The following is a 26,002-nucleotide window of genomic DNA, read 5'->3' on the forward strand; positions in this document are numbered from 1 at the left end:
CAGTACTATGGCCAGGATTAACAACCATAAGCCTAGTGAATGAACACTAGTAGGGAGAATGGTGGATTGGATAAGCATCTGGGACTAATATTCTTTGAAGATATGTACTAAGACCAGGACTAACCATCGTAAGTCATGTACATTGATCTAAGATAAGAATAGTCCTAAGGACCGACATTTCTTGGTGTCAAGTATTGTGACAGTGGATTAGGAAATGATCCTATGAGGACATACCTTGGTGAACACATGGGTGGGGTATGTGCCTTGAGAGGCAGTGGTGTCCAAATTTATGCCTCTCAACATTGTGCTCTGATCTAGTGGAGAGATAGAGCATACTTATCAAGGCCTTGGTATTTTGACAATGTTGGCTATGATGATGTAAATCATCATTGATGCTTTATCAATCCGGATCCTTTCTTACATGAATATTTCAACTTGAGAATATCATGTTGAGTCATTACGAATACCTCCAATTAAGAGGGAGTGTTGAAATTGTAACTAGTGTCGGTCTTCATAATGTAATAAAATGCAATTTGTATCATTGACATATTTATGATATTTATTATTATTATAATTCATTTTTGGTCAAAGCATGTTCTTCATGCTCAAAAGAGTCAAAACGAGAAAAGAATTTAATATGAGTCAAAATAATTTGTATTTATGTCATGTCCAATTTGAACATTTGAAATGAAAAAGAAATTGAAATTTATTTTGAGTCAAAGGGTTAATACAAAGACCAAGTTGGCCCTCCTTGGACAAGTCGACCCTGTCCCAGCTATTCTACCCTCCTGGACAACCATATGTAAGAGTCAAACTCGACCGCTTGGATTCATTCATTCACACATCACATACATCACTGATTTTGTGCCTAATAAAGAAGGAAAAGAGTCGAAGTCAAAGGAGATATAAAATTTGAGTTTTTCTGTCAAGTTTCTGCTCACACGTGTGAAGATTATGTGGTGACTCTAAAATAATTTCAGGGCTGAAATTTGACCTCCACTGTGTTGAAGGAAATGTAAATAGGTTTGGCCTTCATAAATGTAATTTTTATATTTGTATTTATTCAAGAAAAGAGAAATTATTTTTATATTATTTGTCAATGAGTTTCTTGCTCATTGAAAATAGGTCAAGCACATTTTAAAGTGCTTCTAGAAAGTCAAAGTCAAAATGTAATTATGATGAGACCCTTTGAGGGCATGTTACATCATATATGTCAACATACAAGGTCATGGGAACACCTCCAAGCATAGTCAAATCCTCTCCTAGCCACAACGAAGTCTCCAAGTAGCAAAATGATAAATAAAAGATGAATTATCAAGTCGGCCTAATGGACAGTCAAGTCAGCCTAAAGAGGAGGGACAAACCTCTATTTATAGAGGTTGTCCACTCCTCATTTGATATCACTTCACTCTGAAATCCGCAAGCAAGAAAGAGGACGAAGAAGGACGAAGAAAAGCCAAGGAAAAGGGTTACAAGGGCAGTGTGATAAGGAGACAGAACAACAAGGGTAAGAAGACAGTTTCTAGAACAGCGACAACCACACATGCGAGGTTAAGGAAGGTTTGCCTGCGGCCATAGTAGCAGAAAAGTAAAGGTCATCCTATCTCACTGTTTTGGGTGCAAACAAGGTCTACAAGGCCTCTCTCTACAAGCGAAGGAGAAGCCCTCATAAACGAAGGAAGAAGGACCAAGATCAAAGTTGAAGGGACTGTTTTCTAGGGTAGAAAACAATCACATGTGCGAGAATCAGATCTCTTTATACAGTCATAACAACCCTACATCCAAGTTAGTTGATTGGTGGAAAGAATAAAGGAACCATCATAAAGAAGAAAGGTCTCATCAATAGTGTCTTCTCTAGAGCAAGTGCAACAAGGTTACTAACAAGTTGAAAGAAGAACGAAGTGCCGAAAGAAGGAGGACGAAGTGCTGAGGTCCATGTGTCAGAAGTTATAGTGCAGAAAGAGGAAGGATTTGACTTATGCTTGGAGGATATCCTAGTCAAGGGTCTAGGGTTTGGAAGTTGTTCAAATAAGAAGCTTCAATAAGAGAAAACTTACAAAGGGTTTTCCTCTCAAGAGTGGAGAGGTTTTGTCCCTGGCAAAGAGCCAAACTTTGTGTTTTTGTTATTATTTTGTTTTCTGTAGCAGTTTGATGCACTAATAAGAAGAAGAAGCATCATAAGCTAACAAGAAAAGTAAAAAGACTCCATAAATTGTTATCAAGTAACAAAGAATCACACTACACTACTTTACCTAGATTCTTCAACACATTGCAGGTCCGAAATTTTTTGTGATTTGACCAGATTTCAAAGAGTTTGACCAACATTGACTTGCATTGACTTTGACTTGATTGGAGGAGACTTGGAGAAGGGTTGACTGGGGATATTTGTGGCAACCTTGGTCTTGGTCATGGATCTTGGATATCTCATTTTGATCTGATTCTATAAGAGAAGGATTGTTTGGGTTTTCCCCCTTGTGGGGCTTTGCACTAGCTTGTAGCCTAAATCTTGGTGTTTCTTGTTCTCTTTTCATCTTTATGTTTGGTACATTTGTATAATTACTTGACGAAGAGGATAACATAAGTAATAAGAAGCTAACTAACATTCACAAGTAATTATCAAGTTAAGAGAAAACAATCAGTATCTTCTAGCACTTGGTTTCTCTACATTTAGAAGTGCCATGTTTATCCTTCTGCTTCAATCCACTTGATTTTCCTTTCTTTAGGCCTATGTTCTCCAGGTACTATGTCTGTACACAAGCCTCATCCACCAATATGGGTTTCAACAACATCACTTGCTTTCGCAGATGGCTATGTAGACCCCCCAAATACTTGAAGAGCACATTTGGGTTCTTTGGGGAGATACCCAACATTATGGCCATCTTTCTAAATTTTGTGGTGTACTCATATACACTTTGCTCATGCTTCTGCATGAAGTAGTGCAACTAGATCCATTAATCATCTACATACCTGATTGTTGAAAAGTGTAACTAGGTTCGGTCTTCATAATGACATGTAGTTGTGAATTTGTAAATGATGTAAAGAAGAAAATAAAATTATTATTGTAAGGTTTGTTTCATGGGTTTCATGAGCAACGGATTTTATTTTTTAGATGGCTGTCATTGTGAGCCTTCAGGATTTGTCAAAAAGAGTCATAGTCATGTATGAGGAACCCTTCTTGGGCATGTTAAAAATGTATATGAGTCTATAGAATTGTCAAGAAGCCCTCCAAGACAAGCACAAGTCACTCCAGTTCAAGTCGACCTCAAGATAAAGTGAAGAACTCATGTTGGCTTCACCTAATGGAGACACATCTATTCGAATACACATCTCGGCTTATTTATATGGGACAACCACTATATATATGTATATAGGGTCTTCACATTTCCACAGAAAAAGATTTTGGATTACCTCTGAAGTTCGGATAACAATTGCAGTGACAAAGTACAGAGACAAGTTCAGATAGGAGATTGTAGTGACACGTTCGGATCTCAGAAAAGAAACTTTTCGGTGCTATGACACAGTGTACAAGCTCATATTTCAAAGAATATTGCAGTAAAATTTTGGTGATCTTAGTTTCCGTGATCTCAAAGATAATTTCATGACATTCTCGACATATAGAATGATGATTGCAACGGAGACAGTTCAGTGATATATCACATTGATTCGGTGCTATCTCATGGATTCAGCGCTATCTTAATTATGGTGCTGCTACAATGATCACATTTCGGTGACATTACACTAATATGTTTTGGTGCCATCTCAAGTGTGTCTATAGTTGGTTGCTATCACAGTTTATCTCAGTATGCTCAAATAGGAGATGATCTCAGTTCGTTTTAATGTTATCATTGTAACTATGTCTCGGTGCTAAGAAGGTCAAAGCGGAAGAGGAGTCAAGAAGAAGAAAAGAGAAAAAGATAGACAACAGAACTAGTGTCTTGGTCTTGGAGTGGCTCATAGGTCAAGGGCCTTGACCTTGGTATTCGTCAATTGGAATCTCTATAAGAAGAATTTGTGTGGGTCTTCCTCGAGTGAGAGGTTTTGGCCCTGGCTCATAGCCTACATTCTGTGTCTCTTGTCTATTTATGTTCATGCATTGGTAGTTGTTTGATGAAGAAGAACACTAATAACTTAAGGAAAAGAAGATCCTAATCTAAAGTTGTAAAAAGCACTCACAAGCAGTTACTAATTGAAGAGAAATCACCTAATACTTGATGCCCTAGATTTCTCAACATGGTTTCAAAGCTAAGGTGACAAAGTCAAGAAAAGGGCATCTAATCAAAGAGACACTCAAGGATCGAGTTTCAAGAAAGGCATCAAAGCAAGTCGAAGGATATCAAAGCGAAAGTTCAAGATCTACATTGAAGAATCAAACCCTAGATCAAAGAAGAAAGTCTACTTCAAAAGAAGTCTTAGGATCATCAATCAAATAATCAAGGCCAAAGCCTTATTTCTACTCAAGGCAAATAGATCTACAAATCAAGGCAACTAGAAGTCTATTCATCCAAGAGAAGCATTTCTAGGACAAAGATCATATCATCTTGGAGAAAGTCAAAACCCTAGAAGTATTTATGAGATCCGCACTCTATCATCACCAAAGGAAACCTCAAAGAGTGTGTAGAATGTTCATTCAAGAGAAGTAAGATCAAGGGCCTGATCATTATCTTCAAAATGTTCCAAGGAAGTCTCCCCCTCATTGAAGAAAGGACCTCCTTATCCTTAAAGAAGATCATCCGAGGAGCATCAACCCATCTTCATCGATCATCATCAACAAAGGGATCAAGTTGAAGATTTTATCTTCACTTGACAAGTAAGTGCCTTTTTCTTCTATAATCTAACCTAGTAAAATGACTTCATTTTGGAAGGAGATCCATAAGTTGGTTGGGTCATCAAACTTCCTTGCATGGAAAAGAAGGATAGAAATAGTCCTCAAAGAAAATGAAGTCATTGATCATATCAATGGAAAAGTCTCAAAACCATCCGAAGGACAAGTACTATCTGAATACATGGAAAAGAATCTAAGGGCTCAAGAGACTCTTATGGAATCCGTCAAAGATTCCCTCGTTCCCCATATAGCAGGATTAGAGACATCAAAAAAGATATATGATAAGCTGGTAGAACTATTCTCTGAAGATGCAATAAAGAAGGTCATATCACTTAGATTTGATCTACATAAATTAAAGGTATCAAAGGATAAAGGGTTATCTTCATAAGATCTCAACTGCAAGATTTGGGAGAGATGATTTCAGATAAGGAAATGATCTCCTTTGTTCTAAATGCACTAACTAATGAACAAGGTAACAAATGCCTATGAGGATAAGAAAGTTATTCCATTCAACAACTTGTGGTTTCTATGCAAGATAGAAGAAGACAGGTTGAGGGCAAAAAGTGTTCAAACATTTGTCGGAAGGAAGGGAAGTTTGGAAAATTTGGTCCTCATAAAGGAAAGAAGAACATAACTAAGATTCAATGTTATAAGCATTACAGGAAAGATTGTCCTAAGCTCAAGAAGGGCAATAACAAGAAAGATAGAGAAGAAGCCCATTTCACCAAAGAAGTGGAGGAAGCTGAAAAGAAGAAATCCAAGGAAGAGGAAAAGCATTAGAAGTAAGAGCTCGTGACATCACCATAGGAAACATGAAGGATGTCTGGAACAAAATCTATGACAATCAACTATGAAGGATATAGCTCTTGGTGACCTCATTAAAAGCTCAAGTGACACTTATTGGAAAAAAGGAAGAAGTCATCTAGGACAAGATTCACAATATATCAAGGAAACATCTGCTAGATAGGGATATCCAAGATCTTCAAGATTCTAATGGAATATTCATCGGAAGGTTCACCAATCTAGAAAGGAAGCAAGTGTTTCATCACGAACTCCAACTTGTGGAATTCGTGGGATGATGATATGATGACATAATAGATGACCCAGATCAAGGGGTTGAAGCTCTTTTCAAACAAGTTGTTGTTGAAGGAAGCCTAGATGACCTAAAAGAAAATGAGGATGCAGGAAGGCATGGGTCACACTAGACAAAATCAACATAATATGTCCTCATATGGAATATGGGATGGAACTCTAATTGGAAGTTCCTGGGAATGAAATGTGTAAAGAAAGGAAGGAAGAGATCGTGGACTATGCAACCGTGGTAAAGGCAATCAACATCCAAAAGACCAAGAAGATTTGACTAGGATATCTCCATGGAAGAATTGAAGACTCTGATGGAGTCGGAAAAAGAAAGAAACCCTTCACAATATATATCTTTGGGAGATGTGTCAACATGTATGCAGGATGTTAATGCCAACAGGAAGATGTCACGATGAAGGACCATCACAAAGGTAATTTTGATTTAAGTGTTCATTTCTTCTTTTTTGAACAAATATTTGTATGAGCTTATGCAGGACTGCCAAGAGAAGAACTGTGAATGTCTTCTAAGAGGACCATATAGAAGAATATAAGATCCTTTCGAAGAACAGAACATAAAGAAGGCAGCATGACATGAAGCAAGGCCAGACGTAGACTAATGGATCTCTTTTTGATGAAAGGAATGATGACATGACAGACTTGTGGACGAAAGTGATGGATGGTATGTGCCCTATGAAGAAGTCCCAAAAGATGAAGACTCCATGACGAAGAAGAAATTCATGACATCGAAGGAAGGAGCTCTTCAAGTAGTCGTTGTCCCTTCGTCTCCACCTGAGAAGTTGTTGTAGGTCCCTAGCTAAGAGGGAGCCTGGAAATAAGTTTTCTTGCTTGATAGAAACTTGGAAGAAAGGAATATATATGTCCTCCCTTATTAAGAGGGAGAGATAAACACATCATTCTTGTCTTCACTGGGAAGAAAGAATAGAGGATTGGGTAAACATCTAGCATCTGATGCTCTTTGAGGATGAGATATGGCATCCAAGATAAGAGTAGTCGTAGAGGACCGATATTCTTTGAGGACTAGGAATCCAAGATAAGAATAGTCCTGGTGGAACACACCCTGAGAACCTGGGTGGGGTATGTTCCAGGAGAGACAATGATTAGGGTGTCTATAAATCATTGGTCTCGCCAACATTGAGCTCAGATCTTGTGGAGAGATAGAGTTGTTAGTCAAGGCCTTGCTATGTGACAATGTTGGTTGACATGATGCTATACAAATGGGTTGCCAACCCGCTTTTTCTTATGAGAAATTCTTCAGATTGAGAATGGCCAAGTACCATTATCGATACCTCCCTAGTTAAGAGGGAGTGTTGAAAAGTGTAACTAGGTTCGGTCTTCATAATGACATGTAATTGTGATTTTTGTAAATGATGTAAAGAAGAAAATAAAATTATTATTGTAAGGCTTGCTTCATGGGTTTCATGAGCAAGGGATTTTATTTTTAGATGGCTCCCATTGTGAGCCTTTAGGATTTGTCAAAAAGAGTCAATGTCATGTATGAAGAACCCTTCTTGGGCATGTTAAAAATGTATATGAGTCTATAGCATTGTCAAGAAGCCCTCTAAGACAAGCACAAGTCACTCCTCTTCAAGTCGGCCTCAAGATAAAGTGAAGCACTCATGTCGAATTCACCTAATGTAGACACATCTATAAGAATACACATGTCAGCTTATTTATATGCGACAACCACTATATATATGTATATAGGGTCATCACATTTCCACAGAAAAAGGGTTCAGATAACAATTGCAGTGAAAAAGTCCAGAGACAAGTTCAGATACCTCTATAATTCGAATAGGAGATTGCAGTGACACATTCGGATCTTAGAAAAGAAAAGTTTTGGTGCTATGACAGAGTCTACAAGCTCATATTTGAAAAGATTCTGGTAAAATTTTGGTGATCTTGGTTTCGGTGATCTCGAAGATAATTTCATGACATTCTCGACATATAGAATGGGGCTTACAGTGGAGACAATTCAGTGATATATGATAGTGATTCAGTGTTATGTTAGTTTCAGTGCTGCTACAGTGATCACATTTCGGTGACATTACAGTGATGTGTTTCGATGCCATCTCAAATGTATCTATAGTTCGTTGCTATCACAGTTTATCTTAGTATGCTCAGATAGGAGATGATCTCAGTTCATTTTAATGTTATCATTGTAACTATGTCTCTGTGCTAAGAAGGTTAAAGCAGAAGAGGAGTCAAGAAGAAGAAAAGAGCAGAAGACATTCAAGAGAACTAGTGTCTTGGTCTTCGAGTGGCTAATAGGTCAAGGGCCTTCATCTTGGTATTTGTCAATTGGAATCTTTATAAGAAGAATTTGTGCGGGTTTTCCTCTCAAAGAGTGAGAGGTTTTGGCCCTAGCTCATAACCTACATTTTGTGTCTCTTGTCTATTTATGATCATGCATTGGGTTGTTTGATGAAGAAGAATACTAATAACTTAAGTAAAAGAAGATCCTAATCTAAAGTTGTAAAAAGCACTCACAAGCAGTTACTAATTGAAGAGAAATCATCTAATACTTGATGCCCTAAATTTCTCAACATGGTTTCAAAGCTAAGGTGACAAAGTCAAGAAAAGGGCATCTAATCAAAGAGACACTCAAGGATCGAGTTTCAAGATAGGCATCAAAGCAAGTCGAAGGATATCAAAGCGAAAGTTCAAGATCTACATTGAAGAATCAAACCCTGGTTCAAAGAAGAAAGTCTACTTCAAAAGAAGTCTTAAAAAGTTGTAAAATCATAATCTAAAGTTGTAAAAATTACTCACAAGCAGTTACTAATTGAAGAGAAATCACCTAATACTTGATGCCCTAGATTTCTCAACAGTGATAAGGTAAAATTGTGACTTTACGAGGGTTTTAAAGTCCTCCCACTTGGTCACTAGAGGATCTCCCTCCAACCTCAAGGTCTTTGTGTGGCTTTCCCACCAGGTCAGGGCATGGCCCTCTAATTTCAGTCGTGCAAATGAAATCTTTTGTTCTTCCTCTATATGATGAACATTGAAATACACTTCTAGTTGTTGCAACCAATGATTTAGCTTCAAAGTGTTGATGTCACCTTGTTACATCTTGATATAGATCTTTGCTTCCATTGCGAACAAGGATTGTGAATTGTTTCATGATACTTGAGTTGAGTTGATCTTTTTCACATCCTTTCTTCGCATGGTTCTCTATTTCTTCCCATTCTCATGATCTCCCTTTGATCTGTCCTCTGTGTTAGAACCCTCATCTTCTCCAAAGAGCCCAATATTATTGCTTAGGGCTGACATGAGGAGATTCACATTACGGCTTATATCTACAACTTGTGCTTTCAGTCACAAAAACCTCTTCTTTGCAAGATCTCGATGGTTATTCACAAATGTGTCAGCTATGACAAGGGTATTTTTACTTTTGCCTTTGTTGATGCGGATCCCTTGCATATCTCCATAATGTACCCCCAAAGAAACCTCCTTTGATACCAATATGATTCGTAAAATGCCAGGATATTCCACAGGACAGTTCATCACAACAAATATGATAAATCTATACTTAAAAATCCAAAAATATACATTATTAGGGTTTATTCCTCTTTAGATTTTTGGATTTGTAGATTATTGTTTTGTGTGTATGCATGCAAATTAAAATTTATGCAGAAAAAACAAGAACAATGAAATAAAAACTGACAAAACCACATTGACATAAAATATATCTTAGGAAACCCTTTCGAGAGAAAACCTAGCTAGAAGGTGAGCTTGCTCTGCTCTCTTTCTTTGAATAGAAAATGACTACAAGTACAAATAAGTACGGCTTGTCGCTCATGGGCTACGATAGTGCGCAAATCCTCTCTATGTGCTCTATCCCTATCACTCTTAGTTGCTCTGCTCATATATGGAACAAGTGCTCTTGAAAATAATGGAACCCATTTTCCTCCTAATAGCTCGATTATAACACAACCCAATAGCCCACTAGTGGTTAGGTTTGACTCCCTCAACTCTTAACCAGAGGTACAATATGGATTCTTCTAGAGTCTTCTTCATCATAATCATGTGGCTAGCCCCTTTTCCATGAGCTATGGGGGCTGACGTGGCATCCTCTCGAATTATAGTAGTGAAAACAAAAAGGTCAACTTCCGAGTGGCATAACTTTTGCATATGGACTCTGATTGAGGCAATTTTTCCGTTGTTGGGAAAGTCTCTATATAGAATAGGAAGAAAATGTGTCGTCCTAAAGAGACAAAGTTTTTCCCCCAAAAAACGCAGGTTCATGCCTAAAATGCTCCCAGAAGGTTTCAAACCCCAATTTTCCAAACTAACTCCCATTGATAAAATGGTCATGTGAGCAAATTCCTCCACCTTTTCCACTATAAAAGCATCGAGATGGATGAAAAACAATATAACGATCCAATATGGATCATGTCACATCATTTTCTGACTTTGAAGATTGTTTCACAAGTTTTCCCTAATATCTTTCTATAAATTACATCACCTTTACCTATTCCTAACCAATAAAACTTAGAAAATGCCTTATGTCTACATGTAAAAATGATAAGGTTGTACCACCATGGTGCAATTAGGTAATTTGGTAAGATTATCTTAGGTTATTTATGTTAAATGGAATCGTCTATATTTAGTGCCTAAAAACTTGTTGAAGTCTTGATTCATCATGATAGGTTGGAGCACTACACGTTGGAGTTTGTACATAGTGCCCTAGATCTATGTACACAACTTTGGGATCTATGACAACTTGGGTGCCACAACATCAAAGCATCTGCATCAAATTGTGACATTACATGGAGTATTTGGTACACTATGTTATGGTTATCTAACATATGTGAGGGTGTCCTCCTTTCTTTGAGCCCATTTCACACTTAGGGGCCTTATTGATGTATTATTGAACTAGTAGATCACATGCACATGTGAATACTACTAGATTCCACTTTCTATTTCATCACATGTTTCTTGATGTTTTTACAAGGAGTCATATGATCTATTTGACCAAGTCAACACATGCTAAATCTAGATCCTTCTAGAGGAGGGAAAACTTATCTCTATTATCTCCCACACATGTGGATGGGATATTATGTATATATTAGGTTTATGGTGGATTAACCTTCTTTGACCCACATTCAAAGGGTTTTTTGAACACTTCAATGAAGTGCTATACTTATTTGACCAAGTCAAACTTCCACAAGTAGATAACTTTTAGTAGAGCACACTTCATGTGATAGTGGGAAGTTAGAAGTTGGTTATAGAACCACTTGTTTTTAGCACATGGTATTATTGTGCACATGGTTTTGTATGATGTTTATAGACACCTCTTCTCCTATAAAAGAGGCAGGCTGTCCCATTCATTTTTTAATTGTTGGAAAATAAAAGAAAAGAATTTGCCTACTAGTTGTCCCTAGAACTTTCTTTCTATGGTTTAATGTTTCATACTTCCTAAAAGAAATCTATTCCGCTCTAATGTCTTGAAGTGATCATGGTTGTGCCATGGGATGAAATGCCCAAGAGATATGATTTTTCTATTTCTTTGCATTTCCAATGATTTTTTAAGATAAATTTGTGATAGCATTTATGAGGAATATCATTAGATTTTATCCTCTTGCTTCACAATTTGCTTAACAAACCCCTGTTTTAACTTGGTTATTTACTTAATTAGATTTAACCCCCTTGGGACCTATTAGCTTTGATTTCAGGTTTGGTCCTTTTTCCCATCCCTATGAGGGAGAAAACTTCAGCACATCCATAGACATATTCAAGGCAAGAAAAGATGTCATGGCCCAATGGTAGGCCAACCTCACCCTTCTTGTATCAAATTTTACATTTTTACATTCATTTAAGTTTCTTGACCAAGTTGGGATTTTTAAAAGTTTAATATTTTAATTAGCTGGCTCCATCTATGTTAGAGTTTAATTATTGAAGCTTTGCATTTAGCTTGGGTGAAAACAAAAACGATCTAAGGTTTTAACTAATTTTAAGAGTCAATTTAGGAGTTAGGTGTTGCAGATTTATTCATTATATTTTAAGCATATTTACCTATTCAGCATTTAAACTTCTTTAAACACTTAGTTCATGATGAAAGGATCTTAATATTGTTGAGCATAATTTTTCTTGTGCATTCCTAAATTTAATTAGCTCATGAATGTCACAGTGTTCCATCTCACATACATCTCTAAGTTTGGTTAAAGGAATTGATAGCTATTGGTTGTGGAATGGGTTTACCCGTTCATTGAGCAAGATATCATTATGGCACTGCTCTAAGTTTTTATGCAAAGTATTTAGTATCTTGAATTGCTGGTTTAACCCTTGAAATAATGGCATCATGTTAAGCACTAATTCTTGGATCTTTTCGATTTACGTATCTGTAGAATAATTTTAAGTAACAACCTAACTACATTCTCAAAGACTTGGAATAAATTTGCAATTTTTCTTGGACATAACTTTTGACTGATCTGAATTGAATGTTCTCTGACGCCATAGAGAAACAAAAAAGACACCAAATGGCAGTGTTAAATCTCCTCTAATTTTGTTTCTGCAAATACACTCTGTTCTTCTCTATATTCCAGTCTCTAATTGAAATTTCAGTTATCTGCCATAGTTGCAGCTTGGAAATTTACTCATGGTAACTATGCTTCCAAGTTAGTTACACTCTTTATTCACGTATATGGGATGGTGAATGTTTCCAGCACTGGTGTTTAGTCTATGATCAGTCCATTTATTGTTCAGCAAGACTGCAACAATACTTTTCCGGGTAATGTGATCCACATGCACTTCATAACTGTATTAATATTTAAGGCATGACATGGATCAGGCCTACACTATTGGGTTTTCACTCTTATCTTAAAGCACACATAAGCCTCGGCATTTTTATTTAACTTTTCACGTGGAAATTAGCCTAAAAGGTCTGCAGATGCAAGCATATTTCATTTCTCTGGAAGTGGTACAATACATGGGTTAGTAACACGTGATGATCTTCCTCTTTGCTCATAATTCAAAATAACTCTTTTCTTTTCTTTTTTTAATGCATATGTGATCCATGCTAGTGTCACCATTCAAAATTCGTAAACATTACATGGTCAATGGTTTTCTATTCAAATTGTTACTGTTATACTTTTAGGGATCATTAACATGCCACCTTAATAACGATTGCACCCACAGATATAACATTATCATTTCTGCTATTGAAAGAACATCTATTTATTCCACAAGATTTCTTAGTAAGCATTTTTCACCAACCCATTATGTCATGACAACAACACTTTCACAGTTGACATTTGACATTTGATCACTCTGTTGGGCTTTGTAAAAATTGCAAATACTTCTTCACATTAAACAAATTAATCCAAGCCACCGTTTGCGTCTGACTTTTCCTTTGAAAATTTTCTTGTTTCCAAACTTAGAACATCTCCCAGATTGAGTTAGTTAGGTAGAGACTAATCCTAAACGAGATTTCTCTGCTACATCAACAATAGTCTTAGGGTTAGTGTAGGGATTCCCCCCCTTGGTACGGAATTTTCTTAGCCTAAAGAGCGGAGTGAGTTAATAAGTGATAGCTAGTGACCCACTTGATTGTGTCCTCCAACTCCCCCTTTGAGTGAGGTTAGGGATTTTATTCTAGGAGGGTCTGAGAGAAAACACTTCCCACTCACCATGAAATGCAAATTGATGACCATGAATGGTCTTGATCTCCACATGATCAAGCACAACAAATTCATTGCTGCCATTTCCTTCTCCAATACAGATCAATCCTTCAAATCTCTGAAATGAGAAGAGTTTTTTTCATTGCCATTTGTGCACCCTTACTCCATCAGAGGTCGATAGATTCCAAATGATGCAGCTCATAACAATTTTGTGTGGGATATATTAAAGCATGTCTTCCTGAGGGTTAGAACCATTTTCTTCACGTTATGCTTTCCTGTCAAATTGAAAAACTCCTTCAGTTTTAACCAACATTGAGTTTAAATCCCAAATGACAATAGTCAATATTTGAATCTACACAACGTCTAAACATAAAGATTCAAGATCCCTCAGGTAACATGTGGACATGGAAATTGTAAGGATTAGCAGCATCTAAAGTTCACTCGTTCAATTACCTAGAGCCTTTGCATCTCCACATCGCAAGATTAAATAATGTTATAGACATTGATCAGAGCTGTTTTGCTTTCCAATGGAATATTTAAAAAATATAAAATTTTGATGCTGCCCAAATAAATGATAAATAAAAGAACATGACCTTTTGACTGCTTGGACGCCTGCAACATTGTTGATGGACCAAATACAGGCATTTGAATGCATTTAACTACGTAAAATGTACTACTTGGATGTGAGCTCTTTTGACTAGCAATTAGTCAAAATCTGGTGTGATGATATTATTTCAGAATACTGTCCCTTAGAAACATCACAGAATCAGTTATAAGAGACTGCTTGAATATGCCTGTATATATGCTCTTTGTAAACAATTGAATAAAATGAGATAAAAACAAACTGCAAATGTCCATAGTAACATTTTCCAGAATTGGCTACACAAGGCAACTGAATGGTAAATTACTAATAAGTGGCAGACATTTTGTCTTTGAAGAAAGCAATAAATATAGGAGCTCTTTGTTACCATAATGACATAGGGTGAACTTACAATGAATTACTGGAAAGAAAGTATCGATGAGAATACAATTTATCCTTTTAGAATCATTCCCCTTATGTACAGAACCAAAGAAATCAAATGATTTCCATACAACTTTTAGCTTGAGATGTTTTAGGAGTCAGACTTGTCTTAAAATACAATGATTACTCACAATGCACAAGGTTGGCGCATAGGTGTTAGCTGTCTGGCAAGTTGCAATGGTACATGTGCTTTTATTATAGTGCCTTCCTCTGAATATTCCTGAAAATATTCCAAATTTTGCATAAGAAAAATAAGTCTTTTATGTCTGCTTCCTTGATGTATAAATCCTAAAACCATTGTTTTCTGCTTCTTTGATGTATAAATCCTAAAACTATGGCTGCCCAAACATTCAAATTGTGGTCAAATGAATGGTTTGGTACTTTATGAATACAAAAAAAGGACATAGGCTTCATATAATGCAAAAATATGCCTCGTGATTTCCCCATTTTAACCTGAAGAGAACATGTCTGGCTTTGATATTTAATTTAATCAAATATAATATCAATAGGAGAGATGAGAACCTTCACGTAAGAAAGAAAAATAAAAAATTCAAATGTTAAACCAAAGTGAAAATCCAAGAGTCAGAATTAAGGGAAATAATTGAAGAATCTTAGACTGCATTGAAGATGGAAGAACTTTCATCAACCACCTTATTCACTATGAAATCAATACTTAATAAAAATAAATCAACCAATGCATTTGCGTAATTCTGAAATTTACCCAGTTTGTTCTATGTTTTGCGTCCTCATATGGGATGTCAATCAATTGAGAAAGGCAAAGTTAACAATGGAGATATCTAAAAACAATGAGGTTAACATTCCAACAAAAATATTAGAAAACAGATATATCACCAATGGTTTGCCCAGTCACAAAGACCTGTAACTAATTTAGCCTGCAACAAGGTTCAAGTCCCACCAATGAGATTCTCATGCTTGTGGATGTGTACTAGTGCACACAACTACTGTTGGGGCCAGGGTTGCTTGCAGCAGCAGCATCATTTTCCAAAAATCTTTAGAAGCAGAAGAAGTGTCCAATTGTGGAAACACCCATGTTGCCAAATGTTGTAGTTGTGGGGTATGTTTCTGCAAAATCTAGCAGGTCTTGTAGAGGGGTGCTCTACAAGGCAAGCACTAGACTAAGTGACAACAATGAGGTGTGGCCCACTGTCACCACAACCACTACCCCCTGCTGTTTATGGACTTTCACCAATGGGAGGCTTCTCGGTAGATAGGTCACCTATGAGAGATATTCTAGGCTTAAAGGTTTAAGGTGACACAATAGGCTCCTAAAGGATGGCTCTACTTAGGTACAAGGCTCAACCAATGAGAATAAGGCAATTCACATCCCTTAGAGAGGCCTAATTAGGGCACGCTAGACCTAGGGCTTGATAAATAGCAAGCAAGATGAAATGTCCTAAGGTCAATGTGCCAAGAAAAGGTTTCCAACAATGAATATTAGCAAGCCAATGGCATATGAAACCTTCAAGAAGTCCTCAAGTTGAAGTTTAACCAACCTAGGTTTTTCCTAAGGCAAATTAGCTAGGGCAAGAGAAATCAAGGCCTAAAATGGATAGATTAGCCACCAAGAAGGTTGATTTTGAGGCAACCAAGTCTACCCTTGATGTTGAATCCTTCCACCACCTTAGATCTTCCCTCTAAGCAAATTCGCTCCAAGCCCTAGTTTAGTCCACTTATCCTTAAGTGGACCGAATTTGTGAGAGCAATGAAGAGCGAAATTGAGTTTATGGATTAGATAAGGTTTGATCACTAGTTTGACAAGCCCAATGTCTACTCCTTGGGTAGATGGAGTCTATGGATGTTATAGATTAGCCAATTCTTGCAAAAGAATAAGGATTTTTTGATGCCCTAGCACAAAACCATAGCTACTATCTTTGTGAGGGATCAAAGAGACTTGGGAGAGCTACAACAAGTGTTCACCAAGGGGATTACCATTCACAGTCTATATTATTGGTAATGCATACAATGAGGATATCTACATTCTATACAATTACATTCTATACAATTAATCTTCAACAATCAATGGTGCAATAGAAAAACTAGTGTTGCATGATCCTTCCCCTCCCTCCCCAAGGATCCAAGGCCAGAACCGTGTCCCGTACAAATCCTTGGCAATCCTCTGATTTCCCGCGGATCCAAAAATCATATATGTGGTTTCGTCGTTTTAAAGCAATTCCTGGAAATCCAGAACCGCATGGCCCCGGTCCGTGGTTCTGAATTCTCAATTTGCGGATCTAGAAAAGGATCCATCGCAGATCCGTGGAGGTTCAGGCAGAATCCGCATAAACCCGAAGGGAGACAAACGGTTCCTTGGGGGCCCAATTTCTAAATTTATTTTCAATTTTTTCTTTGACTTAAGTTGGGTTGGGGCTTCTTGAACACTCCCAAGGTGTTTCCTTGATGCTCCTTAGATGCTTCCTAGATGTTCCCTCATGGTAATGTTAAATTCTTAAAGTAAAAGTGACATTCTCCTTTATCTTTCATTTTCATCCTTTTACATAAATTTTTAGCATTACCATGAAATGACTTAGGATGTTTGAGAGTGGTTCCAGCCTCATCAGACTTCATATGGAGAAAATAGAATTTCATATCCCATTCAAAATTCAGCAAACTTGATAGTTTTTAGGAATTCATGATCAATGGGATTGTTGCATTTCATTAGATTATATCATGTATGAGGCCATGTGATTGGCATTTAATCAAGAGCACCAAGCCCTATATCTACCCTAGTGGTGGCAGGAGCATTGTGAGAATCGGGACTCCCAGAAGCAAGTGAGTGAGTTACCTTTGACAGGGATGCTTTTACGATTTACAGCCCACGATAGAGATCTTCCGGGGTGTCCTGCCCAACCGGCCGAACTAGGAACTTGCAGGGACCGACCAACCCAACAACGCACCCGACCTAGCATGTTTCACTTTCTATACACCCATTTGAACTTGCCTATCTATTTGTCCCTACCAACCCATATGAGCGTGCCTATGCGTACCCACCAACCCAGATTCTAATTTATTTCCACCTTCACCAAACCTACCTATGTATTCCTACCTACCCTTCCTATCACCCCACTTGCTTTTCTTATTCTCTGTTTTCGTCCATAGTCTTTCTTCACTACTAGGGGTGTCCCTTTATTCTCTATCGATTATCTGCCAAGGGTTTCGGTGGGCGGTACTACTCATAACTTCTTCATTATGTTGCCTCCTTTCTTGAACTTGAATTGAAACATGTGATTTATGATGACCCCGACCGAGGGTGCTCCAGCAAGGTGGGAGGGCCAAAGGAAGATAGATAGATAGATCCTATAGGTCCATATCCAGCTAGCCATTAGTAAATTGCGTACCTCCATAAATCAGTATGGATGTAAGGGCTTATAAAGATAATCCTAAAAAAATGGGTAAGTAACCCCAACTTTATAAAAAAAAAAAAATCTAACTATGGCATGGCACCGAGTTGATAAATTGCATTTTTCAGCAGGGAAATCACTGAATTAATGCATTTCAGGTTCTTCCTTTTGATAAGTAAGGGAGGCAGCTAGAGCGAGCGGATGAGGTCGAAAACTTATTCTAAGTGATTCCCCGATCTGCTCGTTTCATATTTTGGGTTGGTTCAAGTTGATTTATGTACAAATATATATATATATATATATATATATATATATATATATATATATATATATATATATATATATCAATGGTGCCATATCTATCTTGATTTAAGTACAAATATGCATGTTTTCATTTCTTCTACAACTAATTTGGTATTTTGGGTGTTTTTTTAAATATAAATGCAAATATATATATATATATATGTGTGTGTGTGTGTGTGTGTATAGATATAGTATACGCTTCTGAGACACTTCATTTCCTATATTTTTGGAAAATGACGCTTCTGACACTTCGCTTCCAAAAAACATCCCCACTTCGTGCAACAATGAGAAAAACCTAGAAAACCAATTCATTCCATACATTAGACATAAGATCGAAAATTCATCAATAATAAGGTACGCATACAAATAAAATGCACACATAATCCACTGTTGATCCAAGATAACTTCTCCAATGCTAAGAAAATAGCTCCAATAGACAAAGAACTCCATAGGTCACATCTCTCCAAGATACAAAGAGTTTGAAATCTCCTAAGAGGGCCGAAATAGTCACAAGTGATGATGACTAGAATGAATGATCCTCTCCTCTATTTATATGATGACATTAGCCTAATAAGCCCCTAAAAACAAGTTTGATGACAAGACATGCTTGGATTATAGGCCAACCCACTAGCTTCAATCATAAATGCTAAAATAAGACCACATGTGAGCTACTAGGCTTCTAAGGCTGATGTCATGCTTGAAGTAGCCTCCCAATGCCATGTCCAAGTGTTACAAGGGGTCAAACATGATGTGGAAGCATGTAAAAATCAAGATTTGAGGATCGGCCCTCAAATTGACCTGAATGGCAACCTATGGTCCTAAGATCCAACTAGGGCACCACAAAGTCATCTCTATGGGTCTCCAACTACTCAACGTGTCCACCTTCACTCTAGCATTGAGGGTTTTCCAGGTGCAACTAGCCCTCCCTAGTCTCTGAAGGTGAGACCATCCTCATCTAAGTCCTGAATCAACTACCATCCATCAATTGGTGCTAAGGCCAGCCTAGGAGCATGTTGGGTCCAAGTGTGTCATCCTAAAGAATCATCAAATCCAGTGCAACATGGTAAAACGTCCTGGGTGCAGGAGCTGCCCTAGTACATGGGTGATTTTTTGTTGGTGCTAGGAGGCTTAAGAGTCTCAATGCTTCACTTGTTTGTGCCAACATACTTCTCTAATGCGTTGTGTGCCTATGGAAAGGTGCCTAAGACATGGGTTGTTGAACCACCTGACAATCACAATACAGATTCTAGTGAAAGCAACCAGTCATTAGGGACAAAAATCATTATTGCATCTAAGTGAACCAAGCTTGAATGTCATGGGCTATTTATTACTTCATATAAGGGTCCCCTTCCAAATTAAGGTGTTGAATTAACAATGGTGTTTCCTCCCTATGTATGAGTGGCTAAAGGTCAACCCTATTAAATGTTTCCAGCCCCTAAGGGGAAGTAACATTTCCTAAGTCCACATTCAATTGATAGGCATTGGTGAATAATAATGATTGTAATGTTGATTTGGGGTAGCATCGGATGTGCTCTAGCCATGAAAATTGGTGGAGAGGCTAAAGCACATGAGATCTCCAAGACCCAGAAAGGGTTTGGGCAGATTCTAACCGGTTCAGGGGATATTAAAATAATTAATATTTTTAATGGAGTTCCTAAGTCTAAACTTAGGAAAAATAAAATATTAATGGGTATTAATATAAAATTGGGTTAGAAGGTTCCAAAAGTCATGGATCAAGCCAAGTCTAATCTTAGGCATTGATTAGAGATTTAATCTCGGTCATTGAAAGACCAATAGGAAAAGTATAAGAAGAGGCTTGAGGGTTAGTTAGAGAACACATTGAGGGAGACCAGTCAGTTTGATTTCTAGAGCAAGGTTAGCTAAGAAATTCGAACTAGTGGTCTGGAGAGCTACAAGAGGCAACAGGTACGGAACAGGGAGTCAAGATCAACACAAGAAGACCAACGCAGAGGTTGGAGAGGCAAACGCAGAACCTCTCACGCAGACGCGAAGGCAACAGACTACGCAGTCATTGTAAGGCCTGCGTGGGTGACGCAGAGAGGCAGGGGCTGACGCAGTAAGTCTAGGAGCTGTGTAAAGGCCAGAAATGCCTGACGCTGAGATCGGAAGAAGTGCTGGAGAATTTGTTCTCTATTGGGTAAGCTATTTTGGCACCCAGTTGTACTAAAGAATTTTGAATAATAATATCCTCCTCTGCTACACCGGTTTTCCTGCATTGGGTTTTTCTAGGGACATTTGTCCAAAATATCTATGTTGATGTGTTGATTCTTGTGCATGTGTTTGTTTTCGTATTATGGTGTGATATCTGCAGCAAAATTTATTTTAATGTTTACTGAAGGGTTTTCGTAAATCACTTATTGGAAAATAAGTAGGTAAAATAAATCAGTTGTTGCAGTGATATAATTTTTACATGGTATCAGACGAATTAATCAGAGACAGGAAGGGAAAATCAATTATGGGTCGAGACCATGATGCAGAGACATCTACGTCAGGAGATTCGCACAAATTTTTAGAAAATTGCACAAGAGACAATAACTTCGATTTCTCTATGTTGGCTTCCACACTGGAAGAAGAAGTGGCTTGTGTGACTAGCTCTGAATCATCAGAGGTATGGTATATAGACAGTGGAGACTCTTGGCATGTGATGGGAATCCGGGAATGTTTCTCAGATTATCAGGAGGAGAGAATGAACTTTCAGATCACCATGGGGAACAAGGCAAAGGGTACTCCAGTAGGGAGGGCTACCATAGTTTTTCAAACAGAAACAGGAGAGCGGTTTTGTGCTACCAATGAGCTACATGTACCAGGATTGGGGATGAATTTACTTTCCGTGTTGCAACTTCAAGGCAAAGGCTATGACGTTTTCTTCATCAAGGAGAAAGTATACGTCAAACACTCGAGCTAGAAAAAGAAAGTGCAGATCGGGATCAAAAGTAACAGGTTGTACAGATTACAACTAGAATCACCAATGGCACTAATAGGCAGTCATGGAGACAAGGATTTGAACGAACTATGGCACAGAAGAATGGGACATTTGCACCATGGGGCTCTGAGAATTCTCAGAAACACTGTAACAGGAGTTCCAGATCTTAGTACAAAACGAGATGATGTATGCAGAGGATGTGCTCTGGGAAAGTATGCTAAAGCAGCATTTCCTAGAAGTAAGAACAGGGCTAAGAGTGTACTAGGATTGATACACTCAAATATCTGCAGACCTATGTCCACTAAAGCTCTTAGTGGTGTCGGGTACTTCCTCACCTTCATTAATGACCACTCAAGAAAAACTTGGATTTATTTTCTAAAAACCAAGGACGAGGTTTTCTGTTGATTCAAAGAGTTCAAGGCTCTGGTGGAGAATCTGACTGGGAAGAAAATAAAAGTTTTGCGCTAAGATAATGGTGGAGAGTATGTCGATAAGGACTTCACTGATTTTTGCGCTAAGGAGGGCATCATCAGAGAGTGGATAGCTCCTTACAATCTAGAGTAGAATGTAGCAGAAAGGAAGAACAAGAGTATTATAGAAGCAGCTAGGGCCATGATGTATGACCAAGATATGCCAAAATTCTTGTGAGCAAAAGCATTCAACACAGTAGTCTATGTTCAGAATAGAACTCCTCATCGGGCATCGGGCAAGATTACTCTAGAGAAAGTCTTCACAAGGAAGACACCTGAAGTTAGTCATTTCAGGATATTTGGGAGCTTAGCATATTGCCGCATATCCGAGGAAAAGAAGAAGAAGTTGGATCAAACTGCAAAGAAAAGATATCTAGTGGGATATAGCGAGAACGCTAAGGCATACAGAATCTATCTTCCTGGGAGCATGAAGGTAGTAGTTCGATGAGATGTGAAGTTCATGGAGGACAAGGCTTTCAGAAAATATCGAGAAATGCCTTCCGAGGGGCAGTGAAAAGAGGAGTCGTTGGTCAAACCTCTTCAACCAACGGAAGTAAAGAATTCTTCCTTGAATCAGGAAGAATCACAGGATGAGGAGGAGCTAACAGAAGCACCTGCTGGCAGAGGAAGAACGAGCAGGGAACTTCGTCAAATTTTGTGAGATGCAGAGGGCTTCATCGGTGCGCCAAGGAACAATAAGAGGGAGTGAAAATAGCCAGATAGATATCAGGCATTAGTAGCTCAGGATGGGAAGCCTGCCAATTTTCAGGAGGCAGCTCAACATCAAGTTTGGTTGGATGCAATGGTAGAGGAGTACAACTCCATAATGGTGAACAATGTCTAGGAGGTAGTGCCAAGGCCTCAAGACAGATCAGTGGTAGGTTCAAGATGGATCTACAAGATTAAATACGCTGCAGACAGCAATGTTGAGAAATACAAAGCCAGGTTTGTGGCTAAGGGGTATGCTCAGAAGGAAGGAATTGACTACGAAGAGACCTTCACCCCGGTAGCCAGGTATACATCTATTAGAACTGTGATATCTCTTGCAGCACAGATGGGGTGGGAGATTCATCAGATGGATGTCAAAATGGCATTTCTGAATGGGGTGATAGAAGAAGAGGTATACATTGAACAACCAGAGGGCTTTGAGACACATGAGAAGTCTCATGTATGCAGATTGAAGAAAGCCTTGTATGGGTTGAAATAGGCACCTTGAGCATGGTATGGTCAAATCGATGGCTACTTGCAGAAGATGGGATTTGTCAAGAGTGACGCAGATCCAAACCTTTATTATTTAGTTGTAGAGAATGAGCCTGTAATATTAGTATTGTATGTGGATGATCTCTTCCTGACAGGATCATCCAGGCTCATCGGGGACTGTAAGAAGAATCTAGCCACAGAATTCGATATGAAGGATTTGGGACGAATGCATTATTTCCTGGGGTTGGAAATTTGGCAGCAAAAGGGGGAGATCTTCCTTAGGCAAGGGAGATATGCTACAGAAATCTTGAAGAGATTCAGGATGGAGGACTGTAGACCCATGGCTACTCCAATGATCACCAACTGGAAGAAGATTGATGCATCAAAAGACAAGGATGTTGATCCCACCTTATACAGACAACTCATAGGGTCCCTGATGTATCTAGTCAATACCAGGCCAGACATTTGTTACACTGTCAACACCCTCAATTAGTTCATGGTGGAACCAAAGAGGGCACAATGGGCAGCAGCCAAACATGTTCTCAGATATATACAGGGAATAGTCGAGTATTGACTCTTGTACACCAGGAGTAAGGATATCAGATTGTGTGAATTTACTGATACAGATTGGGTAGGAAGTTCAGTGGATCGGAAAAGTAACTCTGGGTACTGTTTCAACATTGGATCAGGAGTGACCTCCTGGTGCAGTAGGAAACAAAAATCTGTGGCTCTGAGCTCAGCAGAGGCAGAATATATGGCCGCAAGCACAGCTTCGTGTGAGGCCATATGGCTTAGAAAACTGCTTGTGAACGTATTCAAAAGAAATATGGAGGCGACCAGGATCATCTGTGATAATCAGAGTTGCATCAAGCTATCTGAGAATCCAATGTTTCACGATCGCTCAAAGCATATTGATATCCGGTGTCACTTTGTCAGAGACTGTGTCCAATGAGGAGCTGTACAGTTGAGCTACACTCCTACAAGAGAACGGGTGGCAAATATCCTTACCAAGGCCCTTGGAAGAACCAAGTTTAATTATTTCAGAGAGAAGATGGGGATGATAAAGAATCCATTTCAGTAGCAGAAATGGGTACGATGTTGCAGTGCAGTAGCAGTCAACAGTAGCATGATGCAACATGATAAGAAGGAGTTTGCAGTGCAGATGCAGTGTTGGGAAGAAGGACCAGCAGCAGCATGGATGCAGAGGGAATTGCAGTGCATATGCAATGTTGGGAAGATGGACTAACAGCAGCACGGATGTAGAGGGAGCTGCAATACAGATGTAGCAGTGGCAATGATAGAGCCATGGGCAGCAGTACAAGATGCAGCAGTGCAAAGGATGTTGGGTAGGGAGGCTTAGCATCAACATAAGTACTGATGTTGTATGATCAGAGTAATGCTCAATGTGGAGTATTACTAGAGCACAGTCCTCGCTAAGAGGGAGTGTTGATTTGGGGTAGCATCAGATGTGCTCTAGCCATGAAAATTGGTGGAGAGGCTAAAGCACATGAGATTTCCAAGCCCCAGAAATGGTTTGGGCAGATTCTAATCGGTTCGGGAGATATTAAAATAGTTAATATTTTTAATGGAGTTCCTAAGTCTAAACTTAAGAAAAATAAAATATTAATGGGTATTGATATAAAACTGGGTTAGAAGGTTCCAAAAGTCATGGATCAAGCCAAATCTAATCTTAGCCGTTGATTAAAGGTTTAATCTCGGTCGTTGAAGGACCAACAGGAAAAGTATAAGAAGAGGCTTGAGGGTCAGTTGGAGAACACACTGAGGGAGACCAGTCAGTTCGATTTCTGGAGCAAGGTTAGCTGAGAAATTCGAACCAGTGGTCTGAAGAGCAGCAAGAGGCAGCAGGTACGGAACAAAGAGTCGAGATCAGCACCAGAAGACCAGCACAAAGGTTGGAGAGGTAGACGCAGAACCTCTCAACCAGACATAGTCACTAGAAGGCCTGCGTGGGTGACGCAGAGAGTCCCAGTGCTGACGTAGAGAGGCAGGGGCTGACGCAGTAAGTCTGGGAATTGTGTAAAGGCCAGTAAGCCTGACGCTGAGATTGGGAGAAGTGCTGGAGAATTTGTTCTCTGTTGGGTAAGCCAGTTCGGCACCCAATTGCACTGAAGAATTGTTGAATAATAAAATCCCCCTTTGCTGCACTGGTTTCCCGCATTGGGTTTTTCTAGGGATATTTGTCCAAAATATTTGTGTTGAAGTGTTGATTCTTGTGCATGCGTTTGTTTCTGTATTATGGTGTGATATCTGCAGCAGAATTTATTTTAATGTTTACTGAAGGGTTTTCGTAAATAACTTATTGGAAAATAAGTAGGTAAAATAAATCAGTTGTTGCAGTGATAGAATTTGCACACGTAACGGAGGGGATTAAACTTTATGGTAAAGTGGCATGGTCAAAGGCGCCGATTAATGCGGGTATCCACATATTGAGTGTACAGATCTGAGGGAGCATTTGTGGATGCATGAGTTTCCAACTCGGCCTTTGTTTCTCCACCCCTCCTGTGTGCCCTTTACTCTTTTTTATTATTCTTTGTATTATTGCTCATAGCTCAAGAGTTAGAGCTTGCTTTGAATGATATAACAATTGTATTACCCCTTACTTATGAGTTATTTTATCGCTCATTAGGGTTGGGACATGCAAGGGTCACTTATTTTCATGTAATGGAGCAACATGTGCTTAGGAACCGGGTGATGGCCATATGAGTGAGGCAGAGCTCATGCTAGGATTTTTCCCACATGCTAATTCTTATGTATCAAGTAATCTTTTGTATTTTGATATTTTTTCTTTTAGCTTTGTTGTGGCCATGATATGCTCGTTCTGTTTCTTTTAGTTGCATTAACCTCCTAGGGCAAGGTTTCTAGGCCCTACCAAGGTATGTAGACATATGGGTGCCAAATCCCAAATAACCAATGGTCAGTTGAACCCAAAGAATGGAGTTAAAATAAGGGCTTGTAATGTATGATGGAAAGCGTTAAGTATGACATCGAGATAGATGGAACTACACTACCTCAATTAGGGCTTCCCACGTAGTGCCCCTCCTATACCCATTGGGCCTGTTACCCACAATTTTGAGGGTTATATCCCTAGAAAAAAAAGTTTCTAGAAGATGGTCCTCAACTAACAGCCCCTTGCAGCCACCAA

The 26,002-nt window shown here is 38.6% G+C and overlaps 1 protein-coding gene across 13 annotated transcripts in view; it reads right to left on the reverse strand.

Moving 5' to 3' along the window:
- Window positions 1-26,002, reverse strand: part of LOC149144141 (GTP-binding protein, HflX) — a 473,086-nt gene that overhangs the window by 45,381 nt on the left and 401,703 nt on the right. For 7 of the 13 annotated variants that reach the window (XM_089446973.1, XM_089446961.1, XM_089446960.1 and 4 more), the window contains one exon: window positions 14,695-14,783. In XM_089446973.1, coding sequence (XP_089303099.1) covers window positions 14,695-14,783 — 89 coding nt within the window. The other 6 variants (XM_089446971.1, XM_089446969.1, XM_089446966.1 and 3 more) reach the window with 5 other exon arrangements.

This window comes from Pinus tabuliformis, chromosome X, assembly GCF_031772625.1.
Source record: "Pinus tabuliformis cultivar Carrire ecotype Pingquan chromosome X, CPIR1, whole genome shotgun sequence".
In the NCBI taxonomy this organism is placed as follows: Eukaryota; Viridiplantae; Streptophyta; class Pinopsida; order Pinales; family Pinaceae; genus Pinus; species Pinus tabuliformis.